Source organism: Triticum dicoccoides, chromosome 5B (genome assembly GCF_002162155.2).
Source record: "Triticum dicoccoides isolate Atlit2015 ecotype Zavitan chromosome 5B, WEW_v2.0, whole genome shotgun sequence".
NCBI classification, from domain to species: domain Eukaryota; kingdom Viridiplantae; phylum Streptophyta; class Magnoliopsida; order Poales; family Poaceae; genus Triticum; species Triticum dicoccoides.
In genome coordinates, this window is record NC_041389.1 from 191,270,779 (window position 1) to 191,290,102 (window position 19,324).

Sequence of the window (19,324 nt, forward strand, 5' to 3'; positions counted from 1 at the left end):
CATTTGGTTCGCTTTCTCTGGTTTCAGCAAAAAAAGGGTGCTGGCTGCAGCTCGTTGCCGCTCCGCCTCGTGCCGGTCGCAGCTCCACTGTAGCTGGTCGCAGCACGTCAGTGCTGCGCAGCTTCGCCGGGCCTCGGCCGCAGCTCTGATGCACGCCGGGGAGCGTGAGAATTGACGGAGGGAGAATCCCGGGTCGCGCGGGGAGGTGCTTGCCGCAGCGGTTGATGCGAGACGAGAGAGAGAGAGCAGAAAGAAATTGAGCGAGGGAGAACGGCGGGAGGGAGAGGATAAGGTTTGACAGGAATGGGCGAGGTGGAGAAGGGGATAAGATAAGGGAAAGGATGGGCATGGTGCGTGGACGCCCGTCCGTGAGAGGCAACCGGCGCGAGGCTGCGCTGGCCGTCCGGTTCATAACATTTCCCAAAATTAAATCCTAGTGCAGTAATAACACAAGTAAACAAGAAAAACAGAAGAACATGTCAAGCTGAACACATTGAAGCGATAGCTAGTACAGTGGCTGTGAAGGTAGAGCTGTAGCCAGATATTTTCATAATTCATGCTGGCCGGATACTGTTTGTTTTGTTCATCTGTAGATGTGGATTCACACTTGGCAGTTCATGCTTTATGTCAATCCTTGCTCATCTTTTGGTTGCTGGTTATTTCTTTAATCATATTTGTTTGTCTCCATTGGAATGCCAGATCTACTTATTAATTAATATGCATCCTTCCAAGTTGTCTTGTGTGTTGCTGAACTAAACAATAACTGCTTACATATGATGGGTGACTTGGTTTCAAACCTTGAATATTCATTACTGCATCAGTGCTACCATCACCAGTTTTAGTTATTATGTTTTCTTTGTAATGCAGAACACTTGCAGATCCTTCATTCCCACATAAGATGGCTTTTGAGTTCTTGGCTACTTTTGCCTCATCTGTTTGGTGGGAGATGAATATTCGTAAGGAGAGGTATGCTGTACCTTATCTGATGTTTAATAGGTCAATATTTACTACTTCATCTAAACCATGTTACACCTTCAAGTAATCAGGTTTGAGCAAGAATGGGATTTGGCCGTTGTCAATGCTTTGACTGCATCATGTTGCAACCTTGTGATTCTGGGGCTTCTGGCACCATGCCGTTCATATGGGAGTACATCCCGATTTGACTTCCAAAATGCCATTGAGAAACTTCCTAACAACATATTTGAGAAGAGTTATCCTTTGAGAGAGTTTGATCTGCAGAAACGAATTAGTGCATTCCTTTACAAGGCTGCTGAGCTTAGCCTGGTTGGGGTAGTTGCTGGATCTATTCAGGGTGGTATCTCGAAAGCCCTATCCGCAGGGAAGGATGGCAGGTTGGCTTGGTCATTAACCGTTTCTTTGTCCATTAAAGCTTTCTTCTGGTGGTTCTCTAATCCATTCATGGAAAACTCTGTCAATCCCTTGGTAGGTTATCGGTGACCCTTCCTAATGTCAGCACCAATGCCCTTGGTTATGGAGCTTTTCTAGGATTATATGCAAACTTGCGATATCAATTATTGTGTGGACTAGATCAATATATGATCAAGCGCTTTGATGTTCTTAGCATGGCAATCTTCATTGGTACAACACTAAGGTAAATCTACACTGACCTGTTGTCTTTGATGAGGAACAGTAGATGAGGAACATGAAAATATAATCATATGTCAAATCTGTTTGGCTACTTCTAAATACTTCAGTTGTGGTCTAGTATTTCTTTTCTTTTCTTTATCCTACCTACTGTTAGAGTCTTCTAGTTGTGAGTAGCTATGAGTAGAATGGTGAACCTTAAATAATGTTTCTAGAGTATTCCAGCTATAAGTAGAAGTATGTGAAGGCTTCCCAAAGCCCTATAAATAGAGATCCTCGCCTCTACTTTGCACCCAGACTATGTACCCCTACCTATAATAGAACTTGTTGTTCTTATCTAAGATCTTGGAGTAGATCTTGTGCCCTAAGAGTTCTGGATTGAACTCTTGCTGCCCTATCAGCCTACATTTGCCTGAGCGATATCTAGCGCAGCACGTTGAAGCCGTTCCTTCAACACTTGTGCTGTACACATTGTAGCAGCAAGGTGGAGTTGCTCCTCCACAACCTTTGTGCAGCTTCAGGTGGTATCAGAGCCTCGTTGACCCATAATCGTTCTTGCTGTCCTCTTCGAGAGCAAGTTGCAACAAGCAATGGAGCAATTGGAGAAGAGGGTGAATGCTGCTGAACAACAAATCAAAGAGCTGCGTGAAGATCTAAATAGGAGATTTGACCAGCTGGTTGAGATGATAAGAAAGGGTGTCCCCCCTGCTACCAATGAAGGAGATTCATCTACAGAAGAGGAAGATGTTCATCAAGGAAGAAGGAGAGGTAATCTTGGAGCAAGACCGTCACGACAACATGTTGTTCAACGTGCTTCAAGAAGGCCAATTTATGTTGAGGCTTCTGAAGGTGAAGAATATGATGATGCCCTTGAAGAACCAAATCTCTACGCATATCGGAGAGCACCCAGCCCTAAATATGCAAGAGATACATACAAGGTGAAAGCTGAGATCCCAAGTTTTAATGAAAATGTTGACATTGAAGGGTGCCTGGATTGGTTATATGAAGTGGAGACTTTCTTTGAGGTCATGGAGGTTCCGGAAGACCGTAGAGTTCCTTTGGTCGCATACAAGCTGAAAGGAGGAGCTGGTGCATGGTGGCATCGCGTTCAAGAGGAGCGCAGGCTGAGAGGAGAACCTCGTGTTAGAACTTGGCGACAAATGAAAGGCCTCTTGAAAGGGAGATTTTTGCCCGCTGATTATGACCAGATCTTATTTATCCAATTTCAAAATTGTGCTCAAGGAAATAGGACTGTTTCAGATTACACGGAGGAGTTTCTAAGGCTACAAGTGAGGTGCAACCTTGCTGAAACTGAAGAGCAACAAGTTGCAAGGTACATCAATGGTCTCAATGATGCTATTCAAGATCGATTGATGATGCAACAAATCTGGTCCGTTGATCAAGCACAAGCTCTAGCCTTAAAGGCCGAGAGGTTTGTGAGGATGAGAAAGACAACTAAGGCTCCATATCCTTCATATCCTCATACCGAAGGCTCATCTAGGAGCCAACCTAATAGAGTGGAAGAAAAGGCCACTCCACCAAAGACAAAACAGCCCATCCCGAAGCAAACTAGAGGCAAGGGTAAGGCAAATGAAGGCCCAAAGTGCTATAAATGTGGTAAAGAGGGACACATATCCAGCGGTTGCCCACTAAGGAAATTTGTTAACACGACTATCCATGATGGTGAAAGCGATGAGGAAGAATACGAATCTGAAGATGTAGACGGACAAGAGGTTTGTCAAGAAGAAGGTGAAGAGGTGGTATGTGTGATCCAGCGTGTCCTATGTTCCACACCACAACTCAATGACACACAACGGAAGAAAATATTTGAGAGCAAATGCACGGTGAATGGCAAGGTATGCAAACTAGTAATTGATAGTTGCAGCTGTGAGAATCTTATCTCCCAGAAGTTGGTGGACCATTTAAAGCTTGAAACCCATGATCATCCAAATCCCTACACTATTGGATGGATCAAGAAAGGAGTGAATATGAGGATCACCAAACAATGCAACCTGCCACTTTCTTTGGGTAAGCATTATCGCTCAAATGTGTTGTGTGATGTGGTTGACATGGATGCCGGCCATGTTCTTCTTGGGAGGCCTTGGCAATTTGATGTGGATGCTACACACAAGGGCAAGGAAAATTCTTACTCTTTCATTTGGAACAAGAGAAGGATCATTATCTTACCAAACAAAACCGAAGGTAATACCTCTAAGGAGGAGGGGAAAACTATGTTAACTATCTCCCATACCTCTCATGAGTTTATGGAAGACTTGAAGGAGGCAGATTTGTGTGCTACACTTGTTGTAAAGGGAGAAGAGCACCTGACTGTTGAAATTCCAGCAAAGGTACGTGGTTTATTGGCAGAATTTCAGAACATACTTGGGGAGCCACATGGCTTGCCACCGATGAGAGGAATTCAACATAGAATTGACTTAATTCCGGGAGCAAGTCTTCCTAATCTTCCACACTATCGAATGAGCCCAAAGGAGCATGATATATTGAAGGAGAAAGTGGAGGAATTGTTGCAAAAGGGGCACATTCGAGAAAGTATTAGCCCATGTGCTGTACCAGCCCTACTCGCGCCAAAGAAAGATGGATCTTGGCGCATGTGTACGGACAGTAGAGCCGTTAACAAGATCACCGTAAGGTATAGATTCCCTATTCCCCGTTTGGATGATATGTTGGATCAGCTTAGTGGAGCAAGAGTGTTCACAAAGCTAGATTTAAGAAGTGGATATTATCAAATCCGTATAAGACCCGGGGATGAATGGAAGACCGCCTTCAAGACAAAGGAAGGGTTGTTTGAATGGCTAGTCATGCCATTTGGACTCTCAAATGCACCAAGTACCTTTATGCACTTAATGAATCAAGTCCTTAGACCCTTCTTATCCCACTTTGTTGTGGTCTATTTCGATGACATCTTGATCTATAGCAAGGATGAGGATGAACACTTTGATCACATTCGGAAGGTGCTAGAAGTACTAAGGAAAAATGAGCTCTACGTCAACTTGAAGAAATGTGTTTTCCTGCAAACACAACTTCTTTTCCTAGGATTCGTCATAACATGTGACGGCATTCGTGTTGATGATTCTAAGGTTGAAGCAATCCGAGAATGGCCAACTCCTAAGACCATTTCTGAGGTAAGAAGCTTTCATGGCCTTGCAACTTTCTATAGGCGATTTGTTAAGAATTTCAGCACTATCATGGCACCAATTACCGAGTGCTTGAAGAAAGGAAAGTTCCAATGGGCAGAAGCAGCTGAAGCTAGCTTCAATGAGATTAAACAAAAGCTATCACAAGCTCCTGTCTTGGTACTACCTTATTTCAACAAGACTTTTGAGTTGGAGTGTGATGCAAGTGGAGTAGGCATTGGAGCTGTCCTATCTCAAGAAAGGAAGCCCATTGCTTTCTTTAGTGAGAAGTTAAGTGAAGCTAGACAGAAATGGAGTACCTATCAGCAAGAATTATACGCCGTTTTCAGAGCGTTGAAAACTTGGGAAGTCTATTTGCTGCCTTGAAGCATTTTAGAAATCAAAGGCATGTTGACCGCATGCTAGCAAGATGGGCAGCATATCTGGAGAGATTTAACTATCTCATCATGCATAAATCTGGAATAACTAACAGTGGCCGATGCTTTGAGTCATCGTGCATGCCTCTTGACTTCTTTTGAAGCTGAACTTCCGGGCATGGATCAAATAAAAGAGTTGTATGAGGGTGATGAAGACTTTGGCCATGTTTGGGTAAAGCACGCAAGGGGCCAACCATTAGGTGATGACTATTTGATGCAAGATGGACATCTCTTCAAAAATGATCGTTTGTGCATTCCAAGAAGCTCTCTACGTGACAAGCTGGTTAGAGAGCTCCATTCAAGTGATCTTAGTGGCCATGTTGGACGAGACAAGACTATCGCTAACCTGGAAGCTCGCTACTTTTGGCCACAACTAAAGGGAGATGCTGGAAAGTTCGTTCAACGGTGCCCCGTATGTCAGATCTGCAAAGGCCAAGTCCAGAACACAGGGTTATACATGCCTTTGCCTGTTCCTGTCGCTCCATGGGAGGACATTTCTATGGACTTCGTCTTGGGCTTGCCAAGAACAAGACGAGGAAGTGATGCTGTATTTGTGGTCGTGGATAGATTCTCTAAGATGGCTCATTTCATACCATGCCGCAAAACAACGGATGCTCATCATGTGGCAAACCTATTCTTTCAAGAAGTGGTCAGACTTCATGGAGTACCAAGGTCCATCGTCTCAGACCGTGATAGCAAGTTTCTTGCTGCATTTTGTCTCACTTTGTGGAAGCAATTCAACACTGAATTGAAATTTTCTAGCACTGCTCATCCACAAACAGATGGACAAACGGAAGTGGTGAACAAGTTTTTGGGTAATCTGATCCGTTGCATTTGTGGAGAAAGAAAGGGACAATGGGATTTGGCTTTATCTCTTGCAGAATTCTCCTACAATAACTCCAAGCATAGATCCATAGGAAGGAGCCCTTTTTCCATTATCTACACTAAAGTTCCATCACATGTGGTGGACCTGGTGAAGCTACCATCAAGGGGAAACTCAAAATCAGCATTGTCCTTTGCTGATAATTACACCGAGTTATTTGAAGAGATTCGCGGTGCTTTGGAAGCACAAAATCAGAAATATAAACAACTTGCTGATTGCAAAAGGAGGCTAAAATCATTCCAAGCCGATGATAAGGTGATGGTCTACCTTCGAAAAGAGAGGCTGCCTTTAGGTGTTAAAGGGAAACTTAGGCAGCGAAGGTATGGGCCCTTCTCTATCGTGAGGAAGATAAATGATAATGCTTATGTGATAGATCTTCCAAGCGATATGGGTATCTCCAACACTTCCAATGTTGCGGACTTGACTCTCTACCATCCAGAAGAAGCGCTCTATGAAGATAACTCGAGGGCGAGTTCCAAACAACCAGGGGAGAATGATGAGGAACAGTAGATGAGGAACATGAAAATATAATCATATGTCAAATCTGTTTGGCTACTTCTAGATACTTCTGTTGTGGTTTAGTATTTTTTTCTTTTCTTTATCCTACCTACTGTTTTCTAGAGTCTTCTAGTTGTGAGTAGCTATGAGTAGAATGGTGAACCTTAAATAATGTTTCTAGAGTATTCTAGATATAAGTAGAAGTATGTGAAGGCTTCCCAAAGCCCTATAAATAGAGGCCCTCACCTCTACTTTGCACCCAGACTATGTACCCCTACCTATAATAGAACTTGTTGTTCTTATCTAAGATCTTGGAGTAGATCTTGTGCCCTAGGAGTTCTGGATTGAACTCTTGCTGCCCTATCAGCCTACATTCGCTTCTAGAGCGATATCTAGTGCAGCACGTTGAAGCTGTTCCTTCAACACTTGTGCTGTACACATTGTAGCAGCAAGGTGGAGTTGCTCCTCCACAACCTTTGTGCTGCTTCAGTCTTAGTGCATTAGTTTTACATGGAATATCTCATAGGCGAATGACTTCCTGTTGTCAGTATGTATAGCAGCAATGCCAGTTATACTCTCTCTGTTTCACTATAGCATGCATGCCAGGGAGTACAAAATTTGAGTACAATGTGATGGAATTGGACGTTACTTCAATTTTGTGCTTACTGGATATGTACACTGCAAATATATTATGGAACAGAGTTGTTAGCTGACTGTTAATCTATTGACAATACATGCCATACTAGTATATTACTCTTCTCATAATTGTCATGTGGTCGAGACATGGTGAGAGTATGAGCTAAATCCCGTGTTGGTTTTCTTTTCCTTTCCCTCTCTCTAGATTGACACTTGGCTTCCATTGTTTCATCTCACTGTTGGTGTTGGATACTAGTTTAGTTGTTGACATTGATAAGCTATATTTGCAGTCTGCCGCCCCTTATCTATGTTTGCTTGATGAGTCAATGATAAACAGAGATTTTATTGATATTCTTGTAACATTCTTACCTTGGAATGGGAAAGTAGAGAGAAATCAAGCATTTGACACTGGATCTAAACTAGTCAAACATATAGATCAATCAGCTTATGTCTAAATACCCGTTTTCCTAGCTTGACTAAGCTGCCCCTAGATGTTTTATATGGTTGTTTAGGGGAAGAAAGGGCAGCGTTGGGCCCTAGGAGGGAAGATGCTAACAGGAAAACTGAGCCGTGTGGAGGTTTGAAGTCCTGTGAGATCATGGTGGTGCTGAGCTCCGGGAGGTCTCAGTGGCAAGTTGGGAGCGTGAAGTCCCTTTGATTCGGCCTATTGACAACATAGCCCAATAAGGCCCACTCAGAAACCCTAGTACCATCTCTGCGCCCCCACCCCCTCTCTATCTCTCTCTGGGTCACTCTTTCCTTCGTCCTCTGTTTCATGCAGCAACAGCGGCGACACATGCTGCTCCTTCCCTTCCCCGCATCCCTCTCCTCCCCTCTCCTCTCCTGCTGCCACTGCCAGAGGGCCTCACTGAACGCATGCACCATTGCCAATGGCCAAAGCGGGGTCGTTGGCCTCTGCCCAGCGCCTAAGTAAGCGCCTTTATGCAGCCTAATTTTTCCATACACGGTCAATATCATTTGTAGATAAGATAAAAACCATACAATTTTTATTGTCAATGCATTACATAACATGGGTTTCCCGGAGTTCTAATGCAAAGCCAGTGGCTGTTTCCTGCCATTAACATTCGAGAAAAGGGAAGCACTGGCCTGTTTGTTTATTTGAACTGGTGTGTTACTGTTTTTCGACTAGGTACCTGGAAAACTCCCAACCTATAATTATCAGTTACCACATTCCAAAAAAGTATCTAATCCATAAATATGAATTCATTCATCCTTAGCTTGCTTTGCTATGCAGTAACTGCTGGATTTGACCTTGCTATCCTTGATCTAGTGTGCCTAATTGTCTAGGTTTTGGGTTCATTTCAGTTGAGTTTCATGCACCAACCAGTAGAACCAAAAATCTGAACTGACCAACCAACTGGTTCATGAAACTTAATATGGTATCAGAGCCAAGAGGTCATGGGTTCAAGTCTCGGCGTTGGCCATCTAAATAACAAAATTGTTTTTCCCAACTTCTGTCCACGGTTAGGCCCATCTTCTCCCATCAATTGGGACTTTCCTTTTCTTTTGAGGCAGAAAGCAAAAGCTTAAATTACTGCGAGGGCACATCGCTCCTTACAACTTCAGCAACTTGTGTTGGGACATCGTAGTCCCAAAACAATGCATTATCACCACTATAACAAAGGCCTATTTTAGCTAAACAGTGGGCCGCCATATTCGCTTTTCGGCATCATTTTTTAACTTCACATACAGAGAACCACGTCCTCATCTGCATCTTCAGGTCATCCAGCACCACAACGTGTTCAGAGAAATCCATTGCTGGGTTACTCAGGGCGTTGGCCAGCAGCTGGGAGTCTGTCTCCATCTCCACTCCATCTCCACACGAATAGGTCCCAGTTCAGACGCCAAATCAAAAGCATGTGTCATTGCCCAAAGCTTTGCCGCGTATGCGCTGGAGGCGCCAACAGTACGCCCAGCCTTGCAGGCCACCACAGTACCTGCATGATCCCTAACAATAACCCCCATGCAGCGTTGTCGGTTTCCGGATAGAAAGAAGCATCAATGTGAAATTTTAGAGTGTCCAGTTGGGGCATTTGCCACTTTGAATCCTCCCTATTCCTTTGCACTTTTTTCTTTGGCCATAGTTCCAGACACTTGGCTGTATCAATTCTGTGTCATGAGCAATCGCCTGCCTAAGCTTTTCCTTCTCCTCATTCCTCTTTTTATTTTTGTTATTCCACCAGTGCCACATAAAATGGAAAACTTCCATTCTTTTTTGTTCAGGCAACCCCCAAACGAGGCCAGAGCCTCACAGGCAGAGGCAGTGGCCTCAAGTCGCCCTCTAACGCATTCTAGCTCAAGAGCCCACCCCACCCCACCACACTTCCTTCACCTTTTTGCATTTTATAAATAGGTGTGCGCTGCCCTCTTGCACAGACCCACACATGGGGCATCTCAAATCATCAAGGACCATGCCTTTCCTACTCAGGTTTGCACGGACGGCAAGGGAATCGCGGGCAAGTCGCCACACAAACATCTTGATCTTGCTGGAACAAGCCATTCTCCATATTCTCTTCTAGTAACTCTCATCTCCAGCGATCAGTCCGCCAATACCACTGGAGCTGGAGGTTCCCCTCTCATTGCCATTTAGCCCTGACAGTTGCGCATGCAGCTTGTATGCCATCTTAACTGAATGCAGACCCTTTGAATCATAATGCCACGCCATGAAATCATCCGTGCCATCACGCAAAGGAATGTTCAGGATCAAATGAGCATCAACAGGCATGAAGGTGTCCCTCACCAATTGCATGTCCCACTTCCCATCAATCGGACTAATTAGCTCATCCACGGTCTCCAAGAGATTCCTGTTTCTTGGTGTAGTGACACCCCTTGACCAGGCCCTGGGGATCCAAGGATCTCGCCAAATATTCACACTTGAGCCGCTGCCAATCCTCCAGATGTAGCCTTGACGCACCAAATCAAGACCATGCAGTAGGCTTCTCCAAGCATAAGAGATACCAGGTCGCGCTTGGCCCTCCATAATGGTCCCATCGGATAATACCGTGCCCGCAACACCCTTGCACATAAGGATTCTGGGTTTTGGATCAAACGCCACACCCGACGAGAGAGCATGGCCACATTGAAGTTGTGAATATCTCTAAAACCGAGTCCTCCTAACCCCTTTGGTTTGATCAAGCGTTTCCATCCAACCCGCTGTATTTTATTTTCTTTGTCTTGTTGGCTCCACCAATACCTCGCAATCATTGAGCTTATCTTCTCGCATATCCCCTTTGTGAGATAGAAACATGACATCGCAAAGGTGGGGATCGCTTGCGCTACTGCCTTCACTAGTACCTCTTTGCCTGCCTAGTCTGCCTTAGTGATTAACTTCTCTATCCATCCCTGAATTCTCTCCCAGATCGTATCCTTAATATAGGCAAAAGTGTTTCTTACAGATCACCCAACATGTACAAGCAGCCCCGGGTAGTGATCATTCCAAGCCATGTTCATTATACCCGAAGGCTCCATGACCGCCTTCCTCCTCTCCTCGTCCACATTAGGGTTGAACCTGATCGCACTCTTCTCGATGTTTATGCACTGTCCCGAGCAGTTTTGGTACAACTCCAGGATCCTTTTTAACGCTTCGGCTTCTTGTTGTTTTGCCTTAATGAGCAACAGAGGATCGTCCGCGAAGAACAAGTGTGACACATTGGGTGCAGCAGGGCACACTCTAATACCACTAAGAGCACCTCTCTCTTCTCCATCCCCGCAGCAACGTCGACAAGCCTTCTGCATAGATCACAAATAGGTATGCTGAGAGCGGCCCCCCCTGCCTCGGGCCTCTCGATGGCGTGAATTGCTTTGTTTGGGATTCATTCAACTTGATCTTGTTCTTAACAGTGGTCACACCTCATGATCACCTCCCATTGCTGACAGAAACCAAGCTTGGTTGTCATGGCACGCAAGAAACTCCACTCCGTCGTGTAGCCGTCCTTCCCACCCTTTTTGTTCAGAAATGTGTCAAACTCGTACGCCACAAGAACATTGTCAGTTATCATCCTTCCACTAACAAAAGCGCTTTGGCTCTCGGATATGATATCTAGCAAGACAAGCTTCAGGCGGTTCGCCAAGACTTCTGATACCAGCTTGTATAGCACGTTACAAAGGCTAATGGGTCTCAAGTCCTTTATATGAGATGGGTTCTTCACCTTCGGTATAAGTACCACAAAAGTATCATTCCACCCCTTCGTATCGGACCCCCATTGAGCACGTGTACAACCTCCTTCACCACTGATTCACCCATGAAATGCCAGCACTTTTTGTACACCAAAGACGGCATGCCATCTGGCCCCGGTGCCTTCAAGTCCCTTATGCTGTGAAGGGCAACTTTAACCTCAGCCTCTGTGAACTCCCTACACAAACAATCATTTATTTGACGGGTGACCTTCGGCATCACTTTATCAAGTAGCTCGTTAGTACGGGTTGGGTTCCCTCAGATGAGATGAATAATTCCTGAAAAAAGAGAGCACATAATTAGTTAAGTTGGCCCCTGCCTCCACTACCACTCCGTCATCTCTCTGCAGCGCCAAAATTCTATTTTGCTTCATCCTGTTTGAGGCATATGCATGGAGAAATTTAGTGTTCTTATCTCCGTCTCTCATCCACCATACATGTGCACGTTGTCTCCATTTGATATGAACCATTTCCTCTAGCTTCTCCACCTCGCACCTTAACTTGTCTCCTGCCTTACCTTCCTCTCCGACACGTCCTCCCTCATACATGCCTCCAGGTCCTTCGCCCTTCTAAGCCTACCTTTGAGCTCACCCATCTCTCGGCTCCACTTTTGCATACGTCTAGCCACAACTCTCAGTGCATCAGACACCTTTTCTCCCATGTTTCCACCACCCCTCTTCCATGCCTCCTTGATTACCTCCTCACGTCCATCCTCTCGGAACCACCGCGCCTCAAAGCGAAAAGAGTTGTCCCTTTCTTGCCAGCGAATTTCTTCTCCACTCGTGCATACGATGACGGGCGTGTGATCGGAGTGCCGCGGCTCGCCATTAATCACCATGAAACCATGGAACATACTGCATCACTTCGAGTTAGCCGTCGCTCTGTCTAATCTTTCATAGATATAGTTCCTCACATCATAATTATGATTTCTCCAAGTAAAGGTGTCTCCATTGTAGCCCAAGTCATCTAGCTCACAACATTCCAACGCTGATCTGAAATTGTTCATATATTGCTGCAAACGAGGCACGCCACCAATTTTCTCACCATTAGACAACACCTCATTGAAATCGCCAACACACAACCACAACCGCCTCTCTTGGCGTTGTTGCTTGAGAGTGTACAGAACCTTCCAGGTTTCCCTCTTCCTCTCCATTTTAGACTCCCCGTACACCCCTGTTAACCTCCAAACCACCCCCTGTTCATCCGTAACGTCCACATCTACATGTCGCCTCCCCATCGACCGGAGCGAGACCTGCAACCCTCTCTTCCAAAACAGTGCCACCCCCCTACTTCTGCCATCCAGATTCTTCACAACCATGCCAGCGAGCCCTAGCTTCCATTGAAATCTCTCCAACTCCCCCTCATATAGTTTAGTCTCCGCCAAGAACAGAATGTCGGGCTCCTCCCATCTCCCCACATCAAGGAGACCTCGAACTGCTGGCCGTTCCTGAGCCCTTGGCAGTTCCAGCTTACAATCCTCATTGATCCTAGCGGGGCTGCTCCTGCAGCCCGGCCGATAAGTCTGTGTTGTTTGTGCTCTTCTCCTCGTTCGCTTCCTTGGTCCTTCCCTTTTTGTTTGCTGGTTTCCCACCTTCCTCATCAAGCTTACTCCTCTTCTTACCAATAAGTTCCTCCCTTCCCCCCTTGCTTTCAGATCCCCCCTTCTCCCTAGTCACCCTCTTATACCTCCTACCCTCCACATTCCTGCCCTCTCTTCCATCTTTGCCCGCCTTCTTATTATCTGCTCGCTTCTTTTCCCTTTCCCTCTCCACGGACACACTCCCACCCCCTTTCATTTTGTTCGCCTCCTCCTCTCCTACCCCCCGATCTCCCTTTTCTCCCTGCCTTCCTAGGCTATCATCCAGAATGACCTTCCCCTTCCCTCCACCTTCTCCTCCCGCAATCTTATCTTCCTGAAACTCTAGTTTCTCTCTTGCTTGATCAGAAGATCTTTTACTGCCCTCCAACTCCTTGATTGGACTGATTACCTCCTCCCCACCCTCTCTCCAGGTCCCTTCTCCTCATTTGAGGCCTTCTCCTCATTTGACTGTGAGCTCTTCCACCAAGATCGGCTATCACTTCGTGACCCACCGCTGACCTGTCCAAAACCATAACTCCTGTTCCCACTATTACTTCCGATCCTCCTCATATGCCCTCCTTTTCCCCATATCCGCCTTTAGCCACATGTCGTACTGCGATCTCTCCCCTTTCTTTAGCTTGATTGCACATTCTTTTTCTCCGTGGCCCAAAATACCGCATGTATAGCAAAAGTCGCCGGTAGGTACTCGTACTCAAACGGGCACCAAGACTCCTCATCATCATCCTCCTCACATAGCACCATGGCCTGCTTGTCCCTCCCTTAGCAATAGGAATCCGGACTTTTAATCCGGAGGTACTTTTCCCACCGCTTGCCCGTCGAGACCCATATCAATCTCTACAAACTGGCCTAACATCTCTCTAATCTGCTCGCCAGACTCCTCATTCTTCATCCCTGGTGGAAGCCGGTAAACCCTCACCCAAATCGGCATAACCTTGAATTCATACTTTTTAATCCTCCTGCTCGGGACGTACTCCTCCATGACAATCAGATCTTTATCGAACGTCCATGGCCCATCCTCTAATGCCTTCCTGTTTCCTGACTTATGTTTGAAATTGAACAAAAAGATGTTGTCGGCCAATTCCTTACAGTCGATCCCTTTGATCGGGCACCATGCTTTACCTAGTGTGAGTGCGACTGCTTGCAGGCTTCTCAGACAGGATTTTCCCCACTGCCTACGGCTCGCCCCCCTTCCCTTTCTCCTGCGCTGACACCCGCAGCTTGACACCCTTCCTCTCTACCTCGGACAACCTCATGTTCTCCATCAACCTTTACTACTCTCTCCATGGATCCTCTCCAATCCAGCCACTCAGACCAGCTCACAAGCAAAGGGAACAAGGAGCTGTAGTTGGTGATTTACGACCCCGTGCCCCAGGCTCACTAGAGAAGATTTGGGGATGGTGAGAATGGGGCTCGGACGGGGTTTGCGTCGGACCGAGGACGAGGGAGAGGAGCGGATGGCTGGCGGCGAGCCGGCGGCCAGATCCAAACGGGACGAAGACGAACACGGAGGGGAACATAGTTGCCTACGGAATCGCCAGACCACAACGCAAACCGTCACCCAGTTGGGACCGACCTAGTACCTCCACTATCAATTAGGACTATTGGTTCTACTGGGTGGTGCATGAAACTTAATAATTCAATGGTCCATCAACATCTAGACATCGAAAAAGTCAGCTTTATAGAGTTTCCTAGTAGCCATCTGAGATTTCTTAAAAACTCAAATTTGAAACTTGTTTGACAGAAATAAAAATAAAATAAAGTGCATGCGTTGCTAACTCAAACCCGGAACCTCAACTTCCAATTCTTCTAGGTTACAACCTTGCGATTAAGCATTACTCCTATAATTTAGGAGCACCTATGCGTCAGACAACTGTTTTTTTTCTTTTTCAGTTTCAGTTGATTTCCCCTTTCTCCCTCAACCTGAAATCCAGTGGCTGCTGCTCTTCTTCTTCCTCCAGAAGCGTCACTGTTCTTTTTCCTTACGCTTCCTCCCTTGGGCGATGTCCTTACTTGTCCTCGCCAGCGACGCTGTGGCCGGTCCCGGCTCACCTTCGCCGGCGACGCCACACAGCATCCCCGTCTCAAGCCTGCCCCTGTCTAATCCGAGCAGCATCATCAGTATGAAGAAGCCCCCAACCTGCACCAGTCAACCCTCTTCCTGCTCTACCGCAGCAACGCCACAGCAAGCCGCATCGTCCCTGCTTCCGCTGAGGTCCTGGCTTTGCCTTGCTGGCGACGTCGCGTATGGCCATGCTGTCCTTTCTAGCTAAGTCGACTGATCTGAGTTGCATTTTCAGGCAACTGATAAATAGCAAAACTGCTATAATTTAGGTCGCGCAATCTTATCTTGCAATCTGCAGTGGTGTTTGAAATTTTCCACTGATCCGCAGAATCTTTGACCCAAACGAGAAACCGGTTTTCGCTTGTTATTGACCAAGATTGTTCTCCCAGTTTTGCAACTGCCCCCAATAATTTTTTTTGAAAGCTCAGACTGCAGGGCAAAAACCCCACATCATTTCATTTTATTCCTTCCGGCAGTACAAGAGGTAAATACAAAGGCAAGAGGCCCAATAAAAAGAAAAGAAAATTCTTTTTATAACATGTACAAAAGGTCAGAGAGGAACTCCTTTAAAGGAGGTAAGTTGGATACCCATCTGAGAAGTTTATCTTTGTATTTAGCCTTAATTCTGTGTGCCAATAATGAAATATCATGGATAAAGCCAGCTCTCCATCTACCAAGAGTAGGTCTTTCATTTCTGAAAACTTTGCCATTTCTAGTGATTCAAATATTCCACCATGCAGTAAACACCACCTCAGCAAAGAATGGCTTGGCAAAGTCTTTCCTGGCTTTGACAGCAATATCAATCATCATTTCCAGCATGCCAGTAAATTTGCAGTTCCAAATTCTGATACTAAAATTACACTGAAAGAAAAGATTGTAACTGTCCTCCCTAGAATGGCTAGGGCAAAGAATACAGTTATGTCCATCAGTTATATTCCAGTGCCTCCTCTCCAGCATATCCTTGGTCTTCAGCCTATCCATGATCAACATCCAGGCAAAAACCTTTATCTTTAAAGCGCATCAACTTTTCCAAATCCACATCAAAAGTGAATTAGGAGTAATTGGAGAGTGGATCATCTCATAATACCTCTTAGCTGTATATGACTTGTCAGAATTGCTCCAGCTCCAAATATCATTTTTATTCTGTACCCTGTTAAAATTTGCCAAAAGGCCCTGAATTGCCTGCAATTCCTGGAATGCATTATCAGACAAAGGCAGGTGGAAAAGGGTGGATAAACCAGAGCATTGCAACACCTCCTAGACAGTAATAAAGGGGTCCTTAGCAAAAGAGAAGCCTTTGATAACCTTGTTGCAGAGGAACCACAGGTTTAGAGAGCTGCCAAAAATCATTCCAAAAAAGGACTGTTTCCCCCCTATTAACCATCACCCATGACACATCCCTGTAGGAATCCACCAGACCTAAAATATCCTTCCACCAAAAGGAGCCACAGAACATAGTTGCATGAGGTACCTACATCATAGTATGAATTCCAAATAAGTTGAACCCAAGGTATATCTTCCTTATTAGTAAGTTACTATAGAATTTGTTTGCATCATTTGAACAGCCAATTTAAAATTCCCAGACCACCGCCCTTCTTTTTAGGTCTACAAATCAAATCCCAGGCAGCCAAAGAGGGCGCAGATTCCTGTTTATTTTTCCTCCAAAAACATTGCCTCTGAATTCTCTGCAACTGTTTAAGGATCCCAGGTGGAATTTTCAAACTGCACATAAAGAAGCTTGGCATAAAAGATATAGCAGAGTTTAGCAATTGCAACCTTCCCCCCTAAGCAAAGGAGGAGCTAGCTGTGAGTCTCCTCTCCATACAGTCTACCAGTGGCAAAAGGTCCACAAGTATTGGTCTGGTAGTACCTCCTACGGACAGGGATCTACTGGTCCATAGTAAGTAAAGGGCATCTTGCCCAGATTACAAGTAAACACTCCAGCCAGCCTAGCAGCCCCTTCCCCACTTAAGTTAATTGGCACCAAGGAAGATTTATGATAGTTGAACCCCAATCCCTGTTTTCGAGTCGAACGACTAGTTGTGACTAGTCGATGAGTCGTAACTGAAAGTCGACTCAGACCCCTCGACTAGTCCAGGCTAGTCGATCGGCACATCACGACTCGTCGACTCGAAAACCTTGCCTCCAATCCAGTGGATCTAGGAAAAATGGCCAGCATATCCTTGAGAGCTAACAGCTGAGAACCCACAGCAGGCATAATCAACAGTGAGTTATCTGCATACTGGATGATTGGAAAATCTTTATCATGGCAAGGAATGGGTAATTGCAGCTACCCCTTGTGTAACATATCATTTACTATAGACTGTAAAAGGTCAGCTGCCAAAACAAAGAGAAAAGGGGACAGAGGGATCTCCCTGCCTTGACCCCTCTTCTACATTGGAAATGTTTACCAGGAACCCCATTAAGCAAAACAAAAGAAGTTCCAGAGGATAGCAACTCCTGCACCCAAGAAATCCACATCAAAACCCTTAGCCCTAAGTATCTCCAAAATTATCCCATGCTCCACTGTGTCAAAAGCCTTCTCAAAGTCCAATTTACAATCACTATGGAACTGCCCCAATATTTGTTGCATGTATTATCACTGTGAGGTTTGTTTAATTGCATGAGCCACTGGGCATTATCTGGAATTTGTTGGGTTTCAAAGCTTTCAAATCTTATTAACGCATACATTTTAGCTTGTGACAGTGTACTGTACTAGTTGGCTGTTGGTTAGAGTTCATACGATGATGCTTAGAGCATGAACTATATGTGACACTGGTGCCGATACATCCTTGTCTATGCTAGCAAAAATCTTTCAGTGTGTAGTACCTCTCCCAAAACTAGATGGCTGGCCAATAAACATTGTGTAGTACTTCTTCCAAACCTAGAAGTATCACTACTGTTGAGACAAGAAACTTTGATTTACTCGTTACTTTTCAGAAAAGCTTGGTTCTGGTACTAGACGGGGTACCAATACCAGAAAATTCTAACTTGGTCAACCCCATGCAGTGGCTACTTAGCTTAGTTCTGAAACATGGACACACTGCTCATGCCCTTGGTAAACAGCGAGTTGGTTATTTACGGAGAGTGTCAGTCATGGACTTTTCAGAAAAAATAAAGAAGACTTGACTGGTTTCTGTTTATTTTCAGATTGAAGAGTAGTTAACCCGAAATTTGCTGCATTTTTTACACTATAGCTTAGGTGCTTTGATCTTCTTTGAACCGAATTTCTTATATTTGCTTTAGTTCTAAAAAGCTCCATTTTGTATACTTTCCTTGGCCACTCCATTCACTTACTCTATGTAACTACGTTCTACCATTAAACATGGTGCATATGTACTGCAGATTGATGAATATTCAGATAGGTGAATCGTCAAGGCGCGCTTGGCTTGGAGAGGAAGCTGATCCACAGTACTCTGATCGATTACTTAGGGCATACACCAGACCAGTGGAGGTTACTGCTGCGGATCAACAAGAGTCAAGGTGGTTTATATCCAAGGATGCAGTTGTGTCAGGCCTTGGTCTTCTTGGCATCAAGCAGGGTGGGCCTGAGGCACAGCTGTCCAAGCCCCGGCGAAAGAGAGTAATCCGCAAGAAAGTTGCATCAGGTTGAAATTAGTGGATTTGCTTGCGGTGCTGGAACAATTTTGCTTCAGTTCCACTCCTACCGTACTGAGAGTCATACCAGGTGTGAGCAGTGAGGAAAGCCATCATTGGGTATCAGAGGCCAGTTTACCGGCCAAGGCATCGAAGTGGGGTGGTTGAGAGCTTCGCGCCGTTTGCCATTTTGTATGTTTTGTTGATTTCTGATAATAATTGACATCTCAATTTCTCGCAATTTTCTGAGCCAAATTAGGCACACTTAGGTAGGCTTGAGAATTGACATTACTGTCGGTAATATGAGAAATGATATTTGCATATTTTGTTTGGACCAAGCAGCTTTTAGTGTATGCTTGTAGCGTGGAGGTGAGGTGTAATAATAGCACTTGGTCGGGTTGCCTTTGTCTCGAAGAAAAAGAAATAAACTTGGTCGGGTTGCCCAAATATCATAAGGTCTCCAAAGCGGAAATTTGAGCAGTTCCGGTAGGTACTAGCAGATCCGTGGCCGCTCTGTGCAGTATAAAATATGAATAATTTTGCTTTGGGAATGCTCTGTGCAGTATAAAATGTGAATAATTTTGCTTTGGGAATACACGGGTATACAACCTGCAAATATGATACTCAGGTGCCATCAATCTCAGCTTCTAATGAAATGTTACAGTAGTCTTGCATGCA

The 19,324-nt window shown here is 45.2% G+C and overlaps 1 protein-coding gene across 1 annotated transcript in view; it reads left to right on the forward strand.

Annotated features, from left to right (window-relative positions):
• The window catches only part of LOC119308038 (protein RETICULATA-RELATED 1, chloroplastic-like), a 21,859-nt gene extending 2,766 nt beyond the window's left edge, over positions 1-19,093 (forward strand). The window contains exons 5-8 of the mRNA XM_037584151.1: positions 868-966; positions 1,047-1,352; positions 1,448-1,612; positions 18,395-19,093. Coding sequence (XP_037440048.1) covers positions 868-966; positions 1,047-1,352; positions 1,448-1,612; positions 18,395-18,662 — 838 coding nt within the window. The 3' untranslated portion in view covers positions 18,663-19,093. The remainder of the gene's footprint in view (positions 1-867; positions 967-1,046; positions 1,353-1,447; positions 1,613-18,394) is intronic.
• The last annotated feature ends 231 nt before the right edge of the window (positions 19,094-19,324 follow it).